General features: G+C 41.8%; 1 protein-coding gene across 4 annotated transcripts in view; it reads right to left on the minus strand.

Moving 5' to 3' along the window:
• Positions 1–24199, minus strand: part of mapre2 (microtubule-associated protein, RP/EB family, member 2) — a 134035-nt gene that overhangs the window by 30970 nt on the left and 78866 nt on the right. For all 4 annotated transcript variants that reach the window (XM_069921599.1, XM_069921600.1, XM_069921598.1 and 1 more), the window contains one exon: positions 8688–8815. In XM_069921599.1, the coding sequence (XP_069777700.1) occupies positions 8688–8808 (121 nt within the window). In that variant the 5' untranslated portion in view covers positions 8809–8815. The remainder of the gene's footprint in view (positions 1–8687; positions 8816–24199) is intronic.

The raw sequence follows: 24199 nt of genomic DNA on the forward strand, positions 1-24199 counted from the left end.
AATCCACTTCTGAAAAAACTGAACCAGATCAGGACCCTCAAAATCTTCCGGAAAACCAACAATCTTAACATTATTTCTCGGACTTTGATTCTCCAAAGCATCAATCTTTTTCAATAAGTCATTCCTCTGAATTTCCCATCCAGTAAATGAATCCTCCATCTGTCCCATCTTTTCTTTACATTGATCCACATCATCTTTACAATTATTAAAATCTTCTTCAATCTTCTTGAATTTATCTTGTACTTTATCCACCAGCTTCACACACTTTGCCACATCCATCTCAGTTGATGACATCTCTTCTTTCATATGAGTAAATTGTTCCTTCATAGATGAAAAACCTTGACTCATCTGACTCGCCATGTTCGCCATTTGTTTAGATAATAGCAAATTGATTGGCTGAATCTGAATAATGAGGATCAGGCTTAAACTTCATTGTCACGCTTAGATATGGACCTACTCTTGTATATTACTGCATCTTCCTCTTCTGTACCTGGGTAAATGTTTTCTTCCTCCAGTCCCCCTCCGATGTCACCTTCCTCCTCCTCCGTCGAAACTGATGGCATTTCAGCCTGCCCACGGGTCCTGACCATATTCCTCCCATCAATCTAGTATTGCTGGGTCAAGAGAGGTCGGGTCCCCCGCTGCACGGGCTAAACTTGATGTAACGCTCATGCGCGGTTGCTCCTCATAGTTGGGATGAGGACGTCTTTGAGCTCCAGCACCATGTTCCCTGACACTGCATGGTGTCAGCACCAGAGTCAAGTGCGACTTACCCAGGGACTGCCATTGTGGTCTTGGGTGAACAGGAATTGGTTTGCCAGACTCCATCTCGAAGGTAGGCCCAATTTCTTCAGTGCTTCAAAGGTTTTTTTTAAATCAGTTTGTGCCTTTGTTTTCCTTATTATTGCCTTCTAAAATGTATTAATATTAAAATCTATCCAATATTTATTTTTTTTAAACTTTGAAAGTTGGGTTTTTTTTAAATAGTTCTGTCGGGAGAGGTGTCTTCCCACGTATCCCACCCACGCCATCATCCCGCTCACCCCCCCCCCCCAGCAATGCATTCTTTCAACTTCAGCACCACTGATGTGATCTCTGCTCCCTCATAAAGCAAATGACCATCTTATTGATGCTGAGGTTACATTGCCACTAGTCCTTCAATCTTCCTGCATTCAATCTTATCATTATTTGATATCCAACCTATGACCGTGATGTCACTAGTGAATTTGAAGATAGAGTTGGCATGGTATTTGGCTGGGTGTAGAGTAGAGTATGGGACTAAGTACAAGTAGCGCTAATGTTGAGTGTCATCATGCAGATATTGTTACCCACCTTCATTGATTGCAATCTGCTATCTAGGAAGTCAAGGATTCAGTTGCAGAGGGGAGGCGAGGCCTATATCTCAAACCCTAGGAATGAGCTTGCCAGGGGTTATGGTAATGAAGGCAGAGTTGTTGTCTATGAATAGAGGTCTGATATAGATGTTCTTGGTGTCCAGGGCTGAGTAGAGGGCTAGGGAGATGGCATCTGCTGTGAACATTTGGATGATTTACAAATTGAAGCACGCAACGCTGAATGGTATTGATGTGACCCATGACCAGCTTCACAAAGCACTTCACGATTAAGGATACCACAGCCACAGTCTGTTGTCCGTTATAGGCTTTTTCTTTGGTACTGGTATGAAGGTGGCTTTCTAGAAACAAGTGGGAACTGCAGCAGGGATAGATTAAAGATATTTGAATACATTCACCAGTTAATATGAGCAAATTCTCAGACACATTCTATGACACCATCTGGACCAGTAATTTTCTACAGGTTCACTAGGCAACCTTGACTTCAGCAGTAGTAACCATGACTGCAGAGGTCATATAACAGTTTTTCTAGAACAGTATACTTACTAAGAAAAGCAGTTTCATCAATTCACATTATATTTGTTAGAATTTAAAAGGTTTAATCAATGCTATGTTTTAATCAAAGTTTTCATGTTTTAAGTTTCAAGCTTTATGGGACCTTGAAGAGTAACCATTTTCATTGATTGGAAGATCTCAGCATTAAACCAGTTAAGGAATCACAGCAGTATGAAAAGAGGTAGATGGATAGGGCAGGGTGATCACTTTGCTGGAGTTATACTATAGGCCTTCCAAAAATCAGTGGTAGAGGAACAGATATGCAAGCAAATTATAGAAAGGAGCAAGAGCAATTGTGTTAGAGTGATGGGGAAGAGGTGGGGGGGGGGGGGGGGTGGGATTTCTTTAGTACAGGGGGATTAGATTGCCTTAAAACATGATATGTAGATTGTCCAAATACAGAAGGGGTTGTACTTCACCCCACATTAGGAAATGAAATCAGGCAGGTGCTAGAAATGTCAGTTGCAGAACACTGGAAACAGTGACCACAATTATGCATGTTTCAAACCAGATACAGACAGGTGTATGAAGACAATGAATTCTGGTTGAGGTACATTGCCTGAGCATGCAAGGTATTAAGAAGATGACACAAGAGGTCTTGGCTTGCATAGAAGAGGGCAAATCCCCAGGGCCTCATGGTGTCTCCCAGGACGCTGAAGTAAACAAGCAAGGTGACTAATGGGAATCCTGGAGACTTTTGCATTTTCTGGCAAAATACAAGAAGACTGGAGGATAGCAAATGTAGCATCTTTATTTCAGAAGGACAACAAGTATAAGCTAAGTATCTCTAGGCTGGGTTGTAGCAGAATGGAAATTATTGGGAGATAATTCCACAGGACACAATTTTTGTTCAATGAGCAACAAAAAGAGATTGATAAAGGCAAGGCATATGGGTCCTGCATGGACTTTGGTAAAGCATTCAATAAGTTCTCACAAATATGCTGATGCAGTTCTTTGGTGTGCATATGGCAGAGAATCTCACCTGGTTCCTTAACACCAGCTCCATAGGCAAGAAAGCCAGCAGTGCCTCTACTTCCTGCAAAGGCTAAGAAAAGTTCATCTCCCACTCTCCATCCTCACTACATTCTACAGAGGATGTATTGAGAGCATTCTGACCAATTGCATCACCACCTGTATGGAAGCTGTACCACCTCAGATCGCAAGACCCTACAGAGGATAGTGAAGCCAGTGGAAAAAACCATTGGGGGTTCTCTTCCAACCATGACAGACATCTACAACAGACGATGCACAAAAAGCAATAAACATTGTGAAGGACTTCACACACCCCTCATGTAAACTTTTCTCCCTTTTGTAATCTGGTAGGAGGTACCGTAGTACTCGGCCCCTTATGGGCAACTGATTTTCCTCCCCAAGTCAACAGGCTCCTGAATTCCCAGAACATGTGAATAGTGTACCATGGACTTTTATTGCACATGTCTTAATATTTTAACTTCTATTTTAATTTATATTTATGTAAATATGCTCCGTGGTCCAGGAGAAACTCTATCTCGTCTTTACCGTGCAACACATGGCACATGGTATTAACAAATAACGATGACTTGACTGCAGATTAAGGTATATATGATCCAAGATAAGATGCCCAAATGGATCCAAAATGGACTTGATAAGAAGCAGTGAGTAGTGGTGGAAATGTGTTTACTGATTGACATAAAAATTGAGAGAAGTTGTCCAAAGCAACAGTAAGGTATAGATTACTTGAAAGGTTGGGTGGAGCACTGGCAGATGGAATGCAATCCAACAAATGAAAGTTGCAACTTTATAAATCACTTGTGAGGCCACGCAGAGTATTGTTTACAATTCTGTTCGCCACACAATTGGAAGGATAAGACTGTACTGGAGAGTAGGTAAAGGAAATTCACCAGGATGTTGCCTGGATTGAAGGATTTATTTTCCCCAATGGTAAGAATATCAAAAAGAAGACATCATTAGTTTAAGATGAGATGGAGTTTTAAAAGGGATCTTCAGGGTAGGCATTTTTTTTTACATTGGAATGTTAATATTTGGAATGTTCCACCAGCATTATACAGCACAGAAATAAGCCTTTCAGCCCACCATCTCTACTGACCAGAGTGCCTATCTACACCAACTTCATATGCCTGTATTAATTTCATATCCCTCTTTCAAGTATCTGTCTTAAATGTTGTTGCTGCTTCAATATCATTATTCCAGATAACATTGTGTGAAAAATTTACCACCCTGGTCTCTTAATTCTCCGCCCTCTCAACTTAAACCAATGCCCAACAGTTTTAGAACCCCTGCCATGTGCAAAGGACACCGATTATGTACCCTTTGTATGGTGACTGAATCAGATACAATGACATTTAAGAGGTATTTAGTCCGACAGTTAAATAAGGATGGCACGAATGGAAAAATTATTCATGCAGGCAAATGGGATTAATCTTGATGGGCAAAAAGAGAGGTATGGACATGATGGACTGAAGGGCCCATTTCTGTGCTGTACAACTATCATTTAATAACCACATTTAAAGCAAACTATTTCAATCATATGCACCCGATTGTTAAATAATGCCTGGTTATGATCAATTAAACCAAATGGAGTCAAATAGAAATCCAGCAAAAGTACTGCCACAAAGTGGACTCTGAATGAAAAGAGCAGTGTCAACTTCACAAAAAATAACTTACTTCAATGAAAAAGCATCACTATAGAAAAGAATCAGTGGGTGGGTAGAGAATAGTGTGGATATAGAATAGGTCAATGACACCATTTGTAGTGAAGTGTAATTTTTTTTAAATGTGAAGATTCCTGAAAGAAGAAGGCATCTTCAATTTTTAACCAGCAGAATGGCCAGGTGAGGCCTTTAAACATGGCAAAAAAAAAAGACTAACCCTTTATGTCAAGTCTGATTGAAGTATGCAAGGTCCAATATTATTATTTTTTTTTTTTTTTTTTTTTACAGATTGCACAAAAGCAGTTTACTCCACCCTGGCCCACTGGAGAATGACGCCTCATTCGCCAGGCTGATGTTCATTGACTTCAGCTTGGAGTTTAATACATTCATTCCCCAGAGGCTGGTGGATAAGCTGTCATCACTGGGACTCAACACCCCTCTCCGTAATTGGATCCTGGACTTCAAATTGGAAAAGCCATAGTCTGTCTGGGCTGGCAGCAGAATATCGAGCACCAACACATCTCAGGATTGTTCTCAGCCCACTCCTGTTCATGCCACTGACCCACGACTGCATCGTCAGATCCAGCTCCTAAAAGCATCATCAGATTTGCAAATGAGAACAGTAGTTCTCCTCCTCAGCAACAATGATTAGTCACACAACAGAGGTGGAAAATCTTGTGAAATGATGTGAGAGTAGCAATCGGAGTCTCCATGTGGACAAGACAAAGGAGATGATCGTGGACTTCAGGAAGACTAGGAACGGCCACCCTACCTATATATCAATAACTCTGTAGTAGAGTGGAGAGAACCAAGTTCCTTGGAGTTCACTTAACTAGTGACCTATTGTGAACAATCAGCATCTCTTCATTTGTCAGGAAGGAGCAACAGCTACTACACTTCCTGAGAAGACCGAGGTAGGCAAAGGTACTGACCACCATTACATCAACTTTCTACAGGAGCTCTATCAAGAGTGTCCTGGCTATCTGCACCACAGTGTGGAACAGTTGCTGCAGAGAAATGGATCACAGGTCAATCCATAGGACCATTAGAGTGGCAGAGAGGATCTCTGAAGTCTTTCTCCCCCCCCACCAAATCAATGTGATCTACCGGGAACCAGGATCATTGTCTGAAAAGGGTGCACAAAATCATTGAGGATCCCTTCCACTCAGCACATGGCATCTTTCAGTTACTCCCGTCGGGAAAGAGATACAGGAGTATCAGAGCCAGCACCGCCAGGCTGAGGAACAACTTCTTCCCACAGGCAGTGAGAATGCTGAACAACCAAAGGAACTGCTCACACTAACCATCTTAGACTCTCATTTGTACATAATATTTATATCGATAAAATACTTGTCCTGCATAGGTTTTGTTTGTCTGTATATGTGTTAATATCTGGTTTTGCACTGAGGACGAGAAAAGACTGTTTTGTTGGGTTGTACTTGAACAATTAGATGACAATAAACTTGACGTGAAAAATATCAAAAAGAGCACTATTAAATGTGCAATATCACTATCTTTGTTTGTATCATATGCTCAATAGACCCAGTACTTCAGGGATACAAACTATTTAATTGCTTTTAACAATTAGAATTTTAATGAGTCACTAATGTAGCACACAACACAATCTACAAATAATCTCTATGCCGTGATTTTACTTTCTGTGTAATTCAATTCCAAACACAACAAATTAGTTAAGAATTAACCTATTCTAAACAAATGTCTTGAAAGACCAAGAAACCTATTTTGAACAATACTTTGCAATTTTCATTTATGTGATCGAGAACCTTATGTGATCGAGAATTCTGCAATGATGGCACTATTGAAGATCAGGAGATAGGGCCATAGAGTTGCTGGGACCAAGTGCAATATACAAATGTACTGGAAAAACTCAGGTGGTCACATAGCATTCATAGAAAGGAAAGGACAACCAAAGTTTTGGGCCTGAACCTTTTGTTAAAGTATGAGCAAAAAAAAAACCAAGTAAGTGCCTGACAAAAGGTGAGGGGTGGGGGAAAAAGATGTGCGAAAAAAGCCCCTTTCACACTGCTGATTACAAGTGTATTAACCCTCCAATTTGGCGGGTCAAACTGCGCTATGTGAAATGAGATAACTGGGAAGAGCGAGTCAATTCAACTGGGCTCTGATACATAGTGTGGGCATGTATCAGAGACTGGCCAAGTTAACTTCTGGCAGTTTGAATGGTCTACTCAACTTACCAGGTATCATTAACGATGTGTTTGTGCCAATCTGGCAGTTATATTGCATTGACAGCCCCACCCCCAGCCCCGTCCCACTGCATAACAGCCCCACCACCCCACTCCCTTCCTCCTCCATTCTCCTCCCTCCCCACCCCTCCATCTCTCTTCCATTCCCCCTGCCTCTTCCTCCATCTCCCCACCATCAGCCCCACACCGATCCCACTGCCCCGCACCATCCCGACAGCCCCGTTGCCCTGTTCTTCACAAAAACCTGGAATTTTTTTTAATTTGTATTGCTATTGCTGGTGCCAGCATAATATAAGCCACAAGAGTGTCCAGAAGCAAAATGAATGCATCAATCAATCTAGTGACTGTAGAATTCTTGGAATTGGGGCAACAGCTGCATAACAAACAAGATGCATTGCTGCACAGACATGATACCAGGTTACCAAGTGAACACACGGTTAAAACAGCGTCCATCTTCCCACACCATCCAAGCATGAACTGAGCTCCTCTCCACTGTTTAAGTCCCCCCTGAAATCAGCCACCACTTTCTCTTCGAATAACACTTGCGTTACCCAGGGGAGTGGCGTGAGGGTTTCCCTTCAGGATGTTCTCCTATCATAGGGATCCAATGGGTGTGAAGGATATCGAAGAGACTCCTCCCGAGCTACCCCAGCTGGGGAAAGTGCGGATCGCCTGCCGCCTGGTCCACTTAAGTAGCTGCGGCTTCTTGGCCACTCTGCTCTGGACAAGGTATTTCTGCCCCTTTCAGGGTGGACTGAACAAGTGTAGAACTACACAGAATTTGGTTTCAAAATGTAATAGACCATTGTCTTAGAATGGACCATGCTGTGTCAAAGTTAGGCAACTGAATGATTGTTTCTTCCCCTTGAAAAATGTTGTGAGCAAGTTTGAGAACTATTATCCAGTTGGCCAAAAACAAACAAAATAATGGGTTCTAACAGCATTGTTCCCAGCAGAATTATGTGCAACTGATTTTAAAAAAATGTCGTCAATTTAATTATGGAAGGCTGAATTACACAATTCAAAAGCAGATACAGAGACTAATAACATTATGGCAACACATTAGCAAAGGAAATGTAAATGTTCTCACTGGAGAGGGTATAGAAGGGGTGTTTATCATTTTATACCAAGGAAGGGGATTTTCACTTGCAGCTGATATGGTGTGTATTTAAAAAAAAGGTTATTGGCCATGAATCAGTTGGCAGGTCTGTCATAGCACGGTATGTAATACGTCACTCGTGACATCACCACTGGAGGCTGGACCCCCTTATAATCCAGAGTTCCAAAATTACCTGCAAATAATGGTGAAGTGTGAAAGGCTCCCAGGTTCAGCTTGCCCTGCAATTTTTCCCGTTTCCTAGAAGGGTTGGCAGTTTGAAAGGGGCTAAAGAAAGGGGAGGAGGGAAGAAGGGGCATGGGAAGGAGTATGTTAACCAGCAAGAGATCAAAAGAGAGATGGTCAATTCTTTTCTTTAAATAGTCAATTCCTAGACTTGCGTGAATGATAACTGACAATTAGCAGCTCCAAGATATTTTATAAACTTGTAGAGATTATTTTGTCCCTGAAGTTAAAAAATTTAAAGAAATGAATCAAATCAAAATCAGTTTATTTTGTTCCAGACACCCTTATTTTAGTACTTTCTATATACCAATATGAATGTGCAGTGAAAATATACTGGTTTTCAAACTACATTGAGTATAATCTTCAAGTTCAAACACCTTGCAACTCTATATGCATAATATCTCAGCAGTTTCCAAGAATTTATTAGCTCATAATTATATAAGAACATCACCTGCAAAATAAAAGTTATATGTCACTTAATCACGTTAGCAAATAGTTTCCTGCCGATATAAATTATTCAAATCACAAAAAAATCTTAAAATTCAACAGAAAACATTCTTACCTGAGCAAAGCTGCTCAATCTTTGTGTAGTTTAAGCACACAGTATCATTAATCCAGGCCATGATGTCATGCCGGCTCATATTCTCACTGGTTACTGATGTTGAATACACGTTAACAGCCATTCCCCAACTGAAAAATAAAATTTAATAAATTATTTTCACGTGTATGATCAGCTGCATTCACAAATATTTTGTCTTCCGCTTCCATGTGGGTAGAAGGGGTAGGGTGGCTTTGTTGGTTTAAAAAAAAATCAAATCGCAAGAAAGTACGCAGGATCAGAAGATGCAGAATTTTTGTGGGCAGAGTGGAGAAACTGCAAGGGTAAAGAGACTGATGGAAGTTGCCTAAAGGCCTCTGAACAGTAGCCAGGATGTGAAGTGCAAATTACAACAAGACTTAGAGAAGCAACATTAAGGTGATCATGGGGAACTTCAACATGCAGATACATTTAAAAAAAACAGGTTGGCACTGGATTCCAAAAGGAGGAATTTGCAGAATGCAACTTCTGGTTGAGTCCACGAGGGAAATGACAATTCTGGATATGATGCTGTGCAATGAACCAGATTTGGTTAAGAATTAAAATTAAAAGATCCCTTAGGAAGGATCTCTAGGCTTTGCGAGAGAAGACAAAATCATATGTTGATATTACAGTTGAGTAAAGGAAACTATAGAGACAAGAGTGAGGAGCTGACCACAGATGATTGAAAGAGGTAAAACACAGAATTCTGTGGACACCGTGGGTTGAAGTAAAAACACACAATGCTGAAGAGACTCAGCAGGTCAAACAAGTGTCCTTTATGTAGGACACAGTTTGACATAGGTAAGACAGTAGGGCAGCACTGAGAGAATTAGAGTATATAGGCATGTGAGTGAGGTTAATAAAAAAGGAAAAGAACCCCTGTCCGACCGGCACCCAATCCCCAGGCAGAGCCCTTGTTCGACATCCATCTAATCCCCTGTCCAACCTGCACCCAATCCCCAGGCAATACCCCTGTCCAACCTTTACCCATCCCCAGACTGAGCTCATATTCAACCTTAACCTAACCTCCAGGCAGCACCCCTGCCCAATCCGCACCCAATCCTCAGGCAGTAACTACCACCCCTGCATTGGATCTCTAAATAGTGCCATCCCGTCCTGCGCCAAACAGCCAGAGGCAGTGGATTCTGCACCCTCACCTCTTCTCTCCTCAACTCTCTGGAAGGCAAGAGGCTCCTTCCATGGGACAGCCATCACCTCCCTTGCCCACGTGCCCTCACTACATCATCCCCTCACAGGCCAGCTCCCCAGCGTCATAAAGTGGGCTCAGGATTTCCTCCTCACAAACTATTGAAGTTTGAATTTCAGTTAAAGCGGCTTCGAAATGCTGCAGTTATCTGAATGGAGCTGCTACTCCTGCCGCCTTGGAGGCCAAAACTGTGTGTCAGCTCACTGCACTCACTTGCCCCAGCCCTGCAGCCGGGCACATCTGCACATCCCACCTCTCTCATGGCACACCATTCATCGATCTAAACAATGATGAGGATGGGAGTGGCGAGTTAGCATACAACTGGATAATCAGTCACAGCTGTAGAGGCCATTCTGCTGGCGAGCAAAGGGGTGAAAATGTGGAAATAATTTTTAAAATGTAGAAAAAGCAATTTTAAAAACGCAGAAATCCACGGAAACACGTGAAGTTCACATGCCTAGGCTTTATCAAGGTGTTGGTCAGATCACATTCTTGCTGCTCTCAGTACTCCAAATGTGATCTGACCAACACCTTGTGCTGGCATTGGGGAGAGTGACGAGAAGGTTTTTGAAACTAATGCTGGGGATGAGAAGATTAAAATGTGATGAGCATCTGATGGCTCTGGGCATGTACTTGCTGGAATTGTGAAGGATGAGGTGGATCTCTTTGAAATCTACCAAATTTTGAAACGACTGTATAGAAAGAACAGGGAGAATATGTTAGTAGTAGAGTCTAAGATCAGAATAAAATGATGTCCCTTTAGAACAGAGGAGAAAATTCTTCAGCCAGAGGGTGGTGTCTGTAGAATTTGTTATCACAGATGGTGGTAGAGGCAGTCACTGGGTAGATTTAAAAGCAGAAATTGATAAGTTCTTTATTAGTAATGATGCCACAAGTTACAGGGAGAAGGCAAGACCATGGAGTTGAGAGAAAAAAAAAAGACATCCGCCATGATTTGAATGGCAAGGCAAATTCAATGGGCTGAATGGCCCAATTCTGCTACGTCTAATGGTCTCTCCCAGATTTATTACCATAATTTGGGAAATACCATGTAGAACTAGGTCACTATTATACCAGCAGAGTACTGTGACACCAATAATGAGGCAAATCACTGAATCTTTAAACTAATTTACATAAAAACAAAAATCGATTAGCATGCATTACATATTTTAAAGGCAAATTTATTACAATAGGAAACATGAAAGGTTTATTAAACCCATTATGCATCTTTGCACATGACCTCCAAAACCGATCTATCCTTTTCATCAATGAATGCAAATACAACGGCAAAATGCCCAAATTCCAAAATTGAACAGTGGTCAGCATTCTTCTTAAAAAAATACAATCTTTATGGAATATTTTCCTTTACAATGCAAACACTCCTTTGAGATTTGGGTGCCTGTAATTACAGTTTTCCATTCCACTCTGATCTTTTGAATAATGAAGGAGCCTGAAGACAAAGTAATTCAAATGAGAGATTGAAGATAATCATCTTTCAACCAAGGCATACTAAAATTCCACTGAAAAGTCATCAGTTTTGGATAAGTCTTAGTCTTTATTTTAGATTTCCAGAAAGCTGTGCATTTTGTCATTGTGGTTTGATCAATAAAGCTTTATTCAGAGTTTAATCTTTGGTGAAATTTGTACTTTAAATCCATTGTTAAGAGGTAATACTAATACTTGCTGGGGAAATAATTATCCAACAGGTAGCAGAAGCAGCAATACAGGCCCTTCACTTGGTTTCACCACTCAATACAGGTACACGATCCTTTACCCAGAACCCTTGGGGGACAGCGTGCTCCAAATTTTGGATTTTTCTGGATTTTGAAAAGCCAGATTTAACCCCACCCCGCCTCAGCCGCCCGACTCGTGCCGCCGTATCCACCCACCTCAGCCGCCCAACTCGCGCCGCCGGTCTCCCTCCCTCACCTGCCTAACTCGCGCCGTCGGTCTCCCTCCCTCGCCTGTCCGACTCGTGTTGCCGGTCTCTCGCCCTCCCTACTTGCACGGCTGCCTCTCTCCCCACTTGCCAGATTTTGGAACTTTCCGGATTTTAGAGGTCTGGATAAAGGATTGTGTACCTGTATTATGGTTTTTCTTATTTCAGCATAATTTTATTTCAATGACTGCAGTAAATTTAATGTTGTTCCTTGCTTGGGTCTCCATAAACTTTTTATTTCAGTAACTAACTTAATGCCATGACTAATCTTATGGAATATATTGTTCTGTGACTCATATGCATATCAGAAATTGAAAATAGACTAAAAACTACAGCAAAGTCTAGTCTTAATTCAGCATTATTAAGCTAAGTGAATATTTTGTTTTGTATGTCCAAATGAAAATGAATCATTTAATTTTTTTATTAAATCCTTATTTGTAGTTTGCAGTAAAAAATTGTTTGGTTCTCTGCTTAGTAAAGGTGAAGGGAATGAGCTTAATTTTTGTATTTTTGTTATGAAACTTAAAACCCAACAATATAGATACACAACACTGTATGAATTCAGTTTTAATTTGTACTGAGCTACTGCTTGTGGACAAGAATGGTTATTGATTCAATGTAAAACAGTAGCACCAGATATAGCTTTGTCAAAATCTATACAAGGGGTATGAGAATGTAAATTCTTGATCTTCCAGATCAAACCTCGTTATTTCCTTCTCTGAACTTTTATGACATGTTGTGATTGATTTCCATGATCTTCCACCACTAAGTATTTTAGGGCCCAGACTTCAACTAGATATTCTTTATCATAGCACCAGATTATCAATGAATTTCAGCAATGAACATGCAATAAAATTAATCTCAATTCTATCCCTTAAAAAAAACAATTCTGCAAGCCTTTATTTACATTCCAAGATTCAATTATCATAGTAATAAAACAGCATCATATTACATGAAATTTCTTTCTCCCTGCTGCAAGGCAGACAGATTAGCCACCGGCAGGAATTGACTAAGCGCCTCTTACAGTCAGAGAACCAAGAGAGAACATCCCTAGAAACGCAATGTCCGTAGATTCACCTCCAGCACTTCCTCAGCCCCTGCAGCCACACAGAGTCCAGTCCAAACCATTGGCAACCCGAGCTCCAGATTTGAACCTCCGATGTGGTCAGGAACCCTACAGCATCCTCAGCACCTCCTCACATCCAGGTACCTCTCCAGCCATTTCTAGCCAGTCTCCAGCAGTCCACAACCCAACATGAGTCTCACGACAGCAGTCTCCAGCAGCCCACAGATTCCACTGGTTCCTCACCTCGAGTTGCCAGCAGTCCACCATATGCACTGATCCCTCAGTTGCAGAGACCCTTCATTGGTGCGCCGCCATGGTCACCGTCCCCGGAGGTCATCTTCTCCACTTCTTCTCAGAGATCTCCACATTCTCTGGTGCCCTGCTCCAGTCCTCGGCTTCCCCAGAGTCTGCAGTCCCTTGTGGCTGCTGGCTATTAATAAGTACCCCCATCTTGGGCGCAGATCTATGGTCACAGGATTTCAACTAAAATCCCTGTCGGCTCCCTCAAAGCAATCGACTGGGCGGCTCGACCTCGCAGGAGCACTGAACCTCTGCTCCCTCACTCCCCGTAGGTCCGCACCAGCAACAGCGTTGCCGCTACTATGGCTCCAGAAGCTCTGCCATCTGAGCTAATTTCATCATAGAATGCAGAATTGGAGCTAAATCCTTTTTCACCCAAATCCATTATAAAAGTGGAAAGCACAAAATATCAAATAGAACATTTCTTTGATTGATGCATCCATAATTTAATGAGCGTCTTCCTTTTGACCCATGTGAGCTCCTTGGTGTTTTTTTCTGTATTAAGGCTTTAAGGAAATGCAAATTGTTGCTTTTAATGGTACAATTCACACAATATAAAATTTATTGTTTGACCAATAACTATAGCAAATCTTTTTTTCTATTCCTTCCTGAGCGATAAGGATCTTTTTAGAATATAATAGGAATAGGAGTATGCAATCTGACACATTCAGTGTGGGATAAACTGATTGTGGGTTAGTTCCCACATTTTGAAAGTTGGGTTTTTTTTAAAACAAAAGAATGTAGATAACATGTAACTGTTCAAATTATTTCCCATATTATCCTCATACAATTTGTTATGAGAAAACACGTCAGCATAAACATGAGCTGTCCCATTACTTTGTGCCAAAAGTCGTGATTTCACCAGTCACAAAGACTGCTGCAGCATCCAATGTCCTTAACCAAGCCTCAGTCTATTTGGCTTTCATCTTCCACTCTCTCTAAATTCCTCATCCCTACCCCAACAACAATCACCCATGTGCTCATTACATGTAAAAGCCCAATACTTTCATTCCATTCATGGCCTCATCAGTCTCTATTTCTGTAACTGCTTCCAATCCTGCAAGGTGCACTCGCTTTAACTCTTCCCTTTCATGGCATGCCTCATTCATTTCACTTTGTATTTAGTATCTATGTCCTCAGACATGTTGGCTTTAAGCTCTTAAAACATTCTGCCTCCATCTCTCTTGCAGTCTTCAAAACCTGTTGGTGCAAGCTTTCAGCATCCCTGATACCCTTTCATTAGGTTTAATTTTTAACTATTATACTCCTGCCAAATCCCTTGAAAGGTCTTTCAAAATGAAAAATGTCATATTAACATGATCACTGGTCTGCTCCAAATAGAAGGTTACAAATTATCCAAGTCAAGCAAATTGTATTACTGTTACAAACAATTAATAAAGTTTGTGGCAGACTGTGCTGGATTCAAAATGAGCAAATAGAACCCTTTGTGTTTGATGCCATGTAGTAACATTTCTATAAACAAGTTGTTTGAGAAGTGGATGGGTAGGTCAGAAAGTTTGGAGGTGAAGATTGGAGGTGTTGCAACTAGTCTAGGAGCTCGTTGAGGGAACAACATGATAGACAGAATGCAGAGTTGAGTGGAGAAGTGGCAGTTGGACTTCAATCTGGAAAAGTGTGAAATTATGCCCCTGGGAAGATTGGACTTGAAGGTGGAGTACATGGTTTGAAGGTGGTGTACATGGGGTAAGTTTACAGATGAGATGAAGATTGGAGGGGGTTGTAGCTAGTTCAGAGGTTGTTGTAGGACTTTAGGAGGGAAAAACCAGAGGTGTACAATCCAGTGATCATTGGGGAAATCAGAAGTGGAGAAGGTGAGCAAATAAAAAATTCTGGGAGTCACTAGCTTGGAGGATCTTTCTTGGAGCCAAAGCACTCAATCTCATCATGAAGAAAGCACATCAGCGCCTCTCCTTTCTCATGAGTTTGCAGAGGTTTGGTATGACATACAAAACCTTGGCAAACTTCTACAAATGTGTGGTGGAGAGGTTGCTGACTGGATGCATCACCCCCTGATCTGGGGGCACCAATTATTTGAGAGGAAAGCCCTACAGAAAGTAGTGGACACAGGATAGTATATCACAGGCAAAACTCTCCCCACCTTAAAATTCTATATGGAATGCTGCCATCAGAGAGCAGCAGCAAAATCAAAGAATCCACACTACCCAGGACATGCTCTCTTCTCACTGCTGCCATAAGGAAAGAGGCATAGGTGCCACAAAACCTGTACCATTAGGTTCAGGAACAATTGCTACCCCTCCACTACCAGACTCCTTAAAAAATACAAAACTCAAAGACTCAGTTAAGGACTCTTACTGTGTACATTATTTATTATAAACATTTATTTTCTGCACTTTTTTTGTTTATATTTCTCTCTTTTGACTGCATCTTGAGTACAGTTTTTTGCATTACCGACAAGTATAAACTCTGCCTGGCTCACAGGGTAAAAATCTCAGGGTTGAATGTGATGTCATGTATGATAATAAATCTAAACTTTTAACAGGACATAGACATGATGCAGATTTGGGTGGCGAAATGGCAGATGTCATTCAATCTGAAAAAATGTGAAATGATGCTCTTGGGAAGATTAAACTTGAAGGTGGAGTACATAGTTAAGGGCAGGATTTAGTATAATGTGGAGAAATAGAGAGATCTTGGGCTCTGAGTCCATAGATCCCTCAAAATTGCCATGCAATGTTAAAGGGTAGTTAAGGCAGTTTGTGGCGTGTTGGCCTTCATTAGTCAGGGAATTGTCAAGAGTTGCAAGTAATACAAAATTCTAGTTTAATCACAATAAGAGAATTGCTTTTAGTTCTGGTCATCTCATTATAGAAAGAATATGAAAGCTTGGAGACAATGTACAGGAGATTTACCAGGATGCTTTTGAGCTGGATTAGAGAATGTCTTATGATGACAGGTTGAGTGAGATAATGGTTTTTTGTTAGTTTTAGAGGATAAGATTTAGATTCAACTTTATTGTCATTGTGATACAAAGCCAATGAAATGCAATTATCATCTAACCAGAAGTAAAGAATAGTGCTATTAACAAGTAACTACAAATAAAAGTAAGTGGTCCAGCAAAGAGTTAAAAGGCAAAATAATCCAAAGATAACATAAGACAAAAAGATACCAAGATACACATTAAAAAAACAAAAAGAGACTAAAAAAAACTTGGGGGGCAGGGTCAGGTTGGTGTGTCAACCAGGTCTCAGAGTAATTTCTTCAATCTTGGCATTCCGGGACTGGCTTGAACTTACCATCCACCGCTCCTTTAAAAGAAGTTTTTTTGGGTGGGGGGCGGGGGGGGAATCATACCTGCGTTCCAATGTACTGCAAGTACGGCTGCCACACTTCAACATATGTGCCATACCTCCTCCTCCTCAGATTGTAGGTAGTTTTCTCTGGGGGACACACCTTTGCATCTCCATGCTCCAACATGTAGTGTTCAGCTCTCAGCTGAGAGTCAGACTACCAGGCAATCGCTTTACATTTCCTGGCCACAGCCTTTACAAACTGAATTTGATATTTGGACAATCTCAAACTCATGTCCAGGCACAGCTCTAGATCCTGTGGTAAGTCCACCCTGTGATTTTTCCCAAAATATCCCCTAGATCTAACCAAAAGGATCTCACCTTGGTGCATAACCAGGCTGAATGCACAAAGGTTCCTATCTCTATGCCACATGTAAAACACAATTCTGAGGTTTCTGATTTTACTGTGTGTAATTTTTGCGGCGTAAGATATAGCTGGTGCAGGAAATTGTACTGCACCAGCCTATATCAGGCATTAATGACTACTGTCATGCTGTCGGACCAGCACTGCTGCAATTCAATAGTCTTCAATTCAAAATGTGGCTGTCGATTTACTTCACTAGTGTTAGCTGTCTCAGTGACAATGCTCACTTTTAAGGATTGAAAAAAAAACTTAACAACATTTCTTGTTTTGAGCCATACCATGCCACACAAACTGTACCAGAGACCTGAAAGTACAGCAATTCAAGGTTTGCTCTAATCTATCAAGTGTGCCTACTTTTTATTCTGTGCCATTATCTTGGGATATTTACACATTATAATAAAAGTAGATAATTAACCCATGAAAGATCACCAGACAACAAACACATCACTGTTAGGGGGGAAAAAACCCAAGCAGTAACCCACCCAGATAAGAAAAGGTAATATAAAGTGCCCTCCATACTGTTTGGGACAAGACATTTTTTCCCCCTTTTATTTGGCCCTCCACTCCAGAATTTTAAATTTGTAATTTAAAAAATCCCTAGAAATTAGAGGCCACATTCCAGATTTAATTCATTTATTTGTATATATTTTGGTTTAACCATGAAGAATTTATAGCACTTTTTAAACATAGTTCCCTCATTTCAGGGTACCATTATGTTTGGGGCACTTGGGTTCTCAGGTGTAATGGTAGTAGTAAAATGAATTCTGAGGTGTATAGAAACATCTTATCTGCTCTAGTTCAAGCAAATGCCTCCAAACTTTTGGACGACACTTCATCCTACAGCAAGACAATGATCCCAAACATGCTGCTAAGGCAACAAAGGAGGTTTTCCAAAGCTAAAAACTGGAAAATTCTTGAATGGCCAAGTCAGTCACCTGATCAAAATCCAACTGAGCATGCCTTCCAGATGTTGAAGAGAAAACTTAAGGGGACAAGCATCCGAAATGACCATGAGCAGAAGATGGTTGTAAGTAGGGGCCTGCAGAGCATCACCAGAGAAGATACTCAGCACCTGGTGAGATCGATGAATCAGACTTCAATCAGTCATTGCATTCAAGGGATTTGCAACAAAGTACTAAATATGACGACTTTAAGGGACAAACCCTTATTATGTCCTAAATATTATGGTGCCCTGCAATGAGGGGACTACGTACAAAAAGTGCTGTGATTTCTACAAGGTCAAACCAAAATGTATACAAATATGCTTTAATATAATCTAGAATCTACACTTTAATTATTGAATTTTTAATTACAAACTTAAAACTGGGGCAAATAAAGGAAAAAAAAGTCTGTCCCAGACATTATGGAGGGAACTGTGGTGTTGATTTCATGAATAATTAAGGATGCTGTCAAATAACATCTTGTCAAATGATACATCAATTTTATAAACAAACCATGTAGAATGTTCACAGACAAAAGCTAACTAAAAGTCAAACTGCATTCATTTTGTAGTAGGCATCATTGGATGAAAATTTGTACAAAGCAATATTTTTTAAAGGTATAATAATTGTCCTGCATATGTATTATTTGTCTGTAGGTGTGTTATGTCTGATTGTGTATCTGAATGTTTTTGCACCAAGGACCGGAGAACATTGTTTAATTGGGTTGTAGATGTACAATCAGATGACAATAATTTTGACTTGAAAATCACAATTTAAAGTTTTTTGGTTCCTTACATAGAGAAAGAAAATTGTCATTGAAATAGTCACAAATGGTATTAAAATCTGTGACAAGTTCATTTTAGGCAAGCTCAGACTTTTTTTAAAATCAGGCAATCCTTGACAATTAAGCCATAATTGCTTCTTATTCAAGGAAAAAAGGAAAAATAAAACAAAGACCAAGGAGGATTCCTACTGTATACCAAAGATTCAAGTTAAAATTTCTTGTACTCTAACTTCCTGCCGCAATTTGCTTAACTTATCTACATCATGACAGCCTTGCCTCAGTTGTCAATCTTGCTCATTTCTCTAGACACGAGGTTCATGCCCACTTCAGACACTTGAGCATGTAATCTAAATCAGCACCTTATAATAGTACTGAGAATGTCTTGCACTACCAGCAGTTCCTCCGACAATTATTTTCTTCAAGAATTCTGCTTTGTAGTAATCTGTTGCTTACTGTATTGTGTTTCTATTTCTTCATTGCAAGCTTTTTATATCAATCCACCTTATCAACAACCAGTGGTTGATATAGCTCTTCATGTGCTTCTTATCCCTTTCTCAGAATTTATTTAAAAATTGCATTCACTTACACTCATGTTGACGACTTAGCCAATCTTTCCTCGAGACTCCACATCTGTTGTGTGCACTACTCACATGGCTAATGAAGGCCTTTATTTGTTTCCTTCTCTCACCCCCACCAAGTTATATCCAATGTCTGTACATTGAATAAAATACACAATTTCAGCATCTTCCCTTTTTAAGTATCTTTCCCAGCACACTTAAAAAATATAATTTCCAAGCAGCAAGATAAAATATCAAATACTAGCTGAAGCAACAATATAATCCCTTCAAGGCAAGTTATCCAAATGCTTGAAAATAATTTTAGACATCAGCATGAAATACAACAATCCTAAATACAACTGAAAAGTGCTTCCATTTAAAGAGAACAAAAGAATGCTGTCAGTAGTGCCCCAAAGTCTAATGTTTTTTAAAAAAACCTCATTTCTAAAATGAAAAAAAACACGCAAATGCTGGAGAAACTCAGCAGGTCAAACAGTGCCTTTATGTAGCAAAGGTGAAGATACATCACCAAAGTTTCGGGCTTGAGCCCTTCATCAAGGCGTGGGGGAACATGAGAGATGTCTTAACAAAAGGGGAAGGGTGGGGTGGTGAGGGTGGGAGATGATAGGTGGAGAGGGGGGAGAAACACTGCAAGGTGGGAGGGAGGGGAAGGAGTCTGAGCTAGGTGAAAAGAGAAAGGAAGTAGAAACTGGAATAACTAGTTGGGGGGGGGGGGGAGAAGGGGGGAAAAGCAAGCTAATTAGTGGAATACAGTGAACTCAATGTTCATTCCCTGGGGTTAGAGAGTACCCAGATGAAAAATAAGATGTTGTTCTTCCAATCTGTGGGTGGTCAGGGTGGGGTAGTTTGAAAGACCATGGACAGATGTGAGCTTGAGAATGGGTCTTTGGGTGAGCAAGGGTCAGACTAAAGACTGGTTTATTCAAAGCTGAAAGTTAATTTTTTTTTGGCTAGAAAAATGAATGAGACCTGAAACAAGCAGTAATAAAAACATCCAGTTCTCACCAACTTCCTCCTTCCCAACATACCTTTGAAAGTAGTATCAGAGTATAGAAGGGCAAGGTTAAATGAATTCAATATAAACTTGTAAAGGGGTTTGATAGATCCAGAGTTGAAAGATCAGAAAGTGGATGCTCAGAGTGAACCACATTTTCCTGTTACCCATATAGAAGCTACTAACATTATTGCTGGTACTTCTCTAATTCGAAGTCTATGCTCAAGAGTGTCCTCCAATCTTTGTGTTATTTAAATAGCTGAGTAGTTTACAAAGCATACAACAGACAAAGCCAAGTGATCCAACAAATAGTTCTTCTTTGGCTTGGCTTCGCGGACGAAGATTTATGGAGGGGGGTACATGTCCACATCAGCTGCAGGCTCGTTTGTGGCTGACAAGTCTGATGCGGGACAGGCAGACACGGTTGCAGCGGTTGCAGGGGAAAATTGGTTGGTTGGGGTTGGGTTTTTCCTCCTTTGCCTTTTGTCAATGAGGTGGGCTCTGCGGTCTTCTTCAAAGGAGGTTGCTGCCCGCCGAACTTTGAGGCACCAAGATGCACGGTTTGAGGCGATATCAGCCCACTGGCAGTGGTCAATGTGGCAGGCACCAAGAGATTTCTTTAGGCAGTCCTTGTACCTTTTCTTTGGTGCACCTCTGTCACAGTGGCCAGTGGAGAGCTCGCCATATATAGTAGATCACAACCAATTGACTGTTAGGTTGAGTGTACACACAAATTGGAGGAACAACACTGGATACTCCATCTCAGCATTCTCCAACTAGTCAGCATTCCAAATTTCAGATTTATTGTCAGAATACAGCTTCCCTGTAGATTTTCTCAATGGCAGGGAGAGTTTTGCCTGTGATGTTCTGGGCTATGTTTACTGAGTGCAGGGCTATCCACTCAGAGGCATTGGCGTTGCCTAAACTCCTGAGGAAGTAGAGGTGCTGATGTGTTTTCTTCACGATGAAATTAGTCCATTGGGTCCAGAAAGGGTACTCCCAGATAGCGACTCCCAGGAATTTAAATTTGCTTGCCTCTCCACCTCCAAGATCCACCTGATTCCCCCAAAGCTCATTGGATCATACACTTCTGGGTCCCCCCCCCCCCCCCACTTCTTCAAGTCAACAATAAGATCCTTGGTTTTGGTGAATTGAGTGCAAGATTGTTGTTAATACACCATTCTGTCAAGTTTCAATCTCCCTCTTGTATGCCAACTCATGGTCCCCTTTTGTAGTGTTGTTGTCATACTGAGCAACACAGTTGGTGGAAAATGAGTAGTGCAAGATGAAAAGTACATCCCCCTGTGGTGTTCCAGTTTTGATAGAAATTGTGAAGAAAAGACTTTTTTAAACCAATCCTCACTAATGGAGGTCTGGAGGTGAGGAAATCCAGGATCCAATTACACAGTAAATCAATATAGGTATCACCAATTTCTAGTACCCTATTTCTGCCAAGCCTCCAACTCCCCAGTCCCATTCCTTTTCCTTCTCTTCACCTCTCCCAGTCTCCCTACTTGCATGTACCTTCCCAGTCACCATCCCCTTGTCTTCTCCTACCAGAGTGCTTTTTCTCAGCTGCCTTTCCCCATTACCTCAGCTCCTCTTTCCCCTCCCATCTGTATTCACCTACTGCCAGTGCTCTACTCCCTCCTCCCTTAAGCTTTTACTCGAACATTGTTGTGTGGATTGTAGAGAGTCATGTAGCCCCTCAGTCTGGAACTTGGTGGGAATGTGGATTGTGGAGGAGCTTGTAGCCTCTCCGTCTGGAACCTGGTGGGAATGTGGATTGCGGAGGGGCATGTGATTTCTCCATCTGGAAGCTGATCGTGTCATGTCTCCTGCTTATTAAGGTCAAACCTTACCCACAGGTCAATGCACACCTGGTTGACACTATCATGCCTGGCAATCCTGCGATTTGGGGAGAACTGCAGGTCTTCACAGAGGATTTAGGAGGCTCCATAATCCCAGTCACAGAAGTTGCCATTGCCTATCCATTGGCAATGATGCACCCTGTTCTATCCCCATTTTGGTTGCTGACTGAACGGAGTGCATTTTGGGCATAAACATGCTGAAGGGGGAAATCCCAAGACTCCAAGAGGATGTTCACCTTTTGGGCCGCCTGAGCGACTATAGTGCAGCCAAATGGGACCCCATAATCATTCCCCCACCCTCCAAGGTAGTCAGCAATCAACAATACTGGATGGCTGGGGGCAATAAAGAGATCACAGAATCTATAGACGTACTATTGTGTGAAGGAGTCATCCAGCCTGCCATTTCACCATTCAACAGTCAGGTCTGGCATGTACGAAAGAAAAATGGTATTTGGCGCATGACCATCAATTATAGACAACTCAAGACCCACCAATGAAGTTGAGTCAAAATTCTGTGGGTCTTTTGGGTTACTGGTACAAACATCTCACCATGCACCTCAATCCACTGTACTGTTTCCAGGAAAAAAAAAACAATGTTTCATTGGGGACCTGAACAACAAACTGCATTTGAAATGGCAAAACAGGCCGTCGAACAGGCACAGTCGCTGCGCCCCCCCCCCCCCCCCCCCCCCCACATCAGAACGTTGAACCCTTTGAATTGCATGTCTCTGCCACATAGATTATAGCCGAGTAGAGCCTCTGGCAAAAAAGGCAAGGTCATAGAGTCCCTTCCCAAAGCTGCCTCCAAAAACTCCCATTTGAGCATCAACTGCTCCACCACTACCTCACGCTGCTGGCCACAGAAACCAAAACAGCAGCAGAAACAGCCACACTCCTGCTGCACTTCCCAATCATGCGATGGGTTAAATCTGTGGATACCACCCACAAGGAGGGCTGTGCCCAGTTGCGTAGTTAAGTGGAAATGGAACTTAACAGTCCATGCATTGGCAGGTCCCAAAGAGATGAGCCGCCTACATGAACAGATCATGTCCTTACCCAAAAGTGACGGCCTCCCACCTGAATTACCCACAGTACAGCCTTCCCCCTTGGTTTGGGACCAAACGTTTGACACCCTAGACTCCAGAGAGCAGCAAGAAGCTTGGTTTACTGATGGCGACAGCTGGTATAACTGCAATAGACAGTGGTGGAAGGCAGCAGCACTCCACCCCATCCCATTATAAGTGAAATACATACAGAAGGGGTGGGGGGGGGGGGGGGAAATGTCCAGCTAACTGGCTGAGTTGGTAGCTATGGCACTCAACCCAAAAGAGACCATCGGGCCTGTCCACATCTAAACGGATTCCTAGGCTGTGGCAAACAGCATGGCAACATGGATGGCCTGGTGGCAAGAGATGGGGTGGCAGATCTATGGCCTCTCTGGGGACAACAGCACTGACAGTTCATTTGGGAGGTGGCAAAACAAAGAACGAACATAGCCCACCACGTGGACACACACACCTCCAGAGAAACTGCTGAAACTGCCCACAATGCCACTCTGGACCAAGCTGCTCAAATATGTTCTGCCATCATTAGCCTCAAGCAAAGTGACCCTATACCCTTGGCATAGTGGGCACAGTAAAAGTGGGCACCTAGGGTTGATTGGGTCATGACGATGGGCAGAGGGGCTCTCAAACTCTCATGATGAGGCAAGAACCATGGTTGCCAATTGCTCCATTTTTCAATGAGTAACACCAAGGGGTGGCCATTAGCCAACGTGCCCTTTGTGCCACATTCGTTGGGTCATGAGAGGGCCAGGTATGACAAATGGACTATATCAGGCCCCTCCCACACAAAAATAAAAAGCAATACACCCTCACCATAGTCAACACATACTCGGGTGCCCTGCCAGCAGGCTGACCAGGACAGCACCATTAAAGGGCAACAATACTGCTCCTCCACTTATGGAGGACCATGGGAGGTGCTGTCTGACCAGGGTTCACACTTCAGGTAGACAAAATACAGGAATGGGTGGCAGTCAATATCACAAGGCTGCTGCATATACCCCACTGCCCACAGCATCCGGGCTAATTGAGTGAATGAATGGCCTGCTCAAGAAGCAGA

The sequence above is a fragment of the Narcine bancroftii genome, chromosome 2 (assembly GCF_036971445.1).
Source record: "Narcine bancroftii isolate sNarBan1 chromosome 2, sNarBan1.hap1, whole genome shotgun sequence".
In the NCBI taxonomy this organism is placed as follows: domain Eukaryota; kingdom Metazoa; phylum Chordata; class Chondrichthyes; order Torpediniformes; family Narcinidae; genus Narcine; species Narcine bancroftii.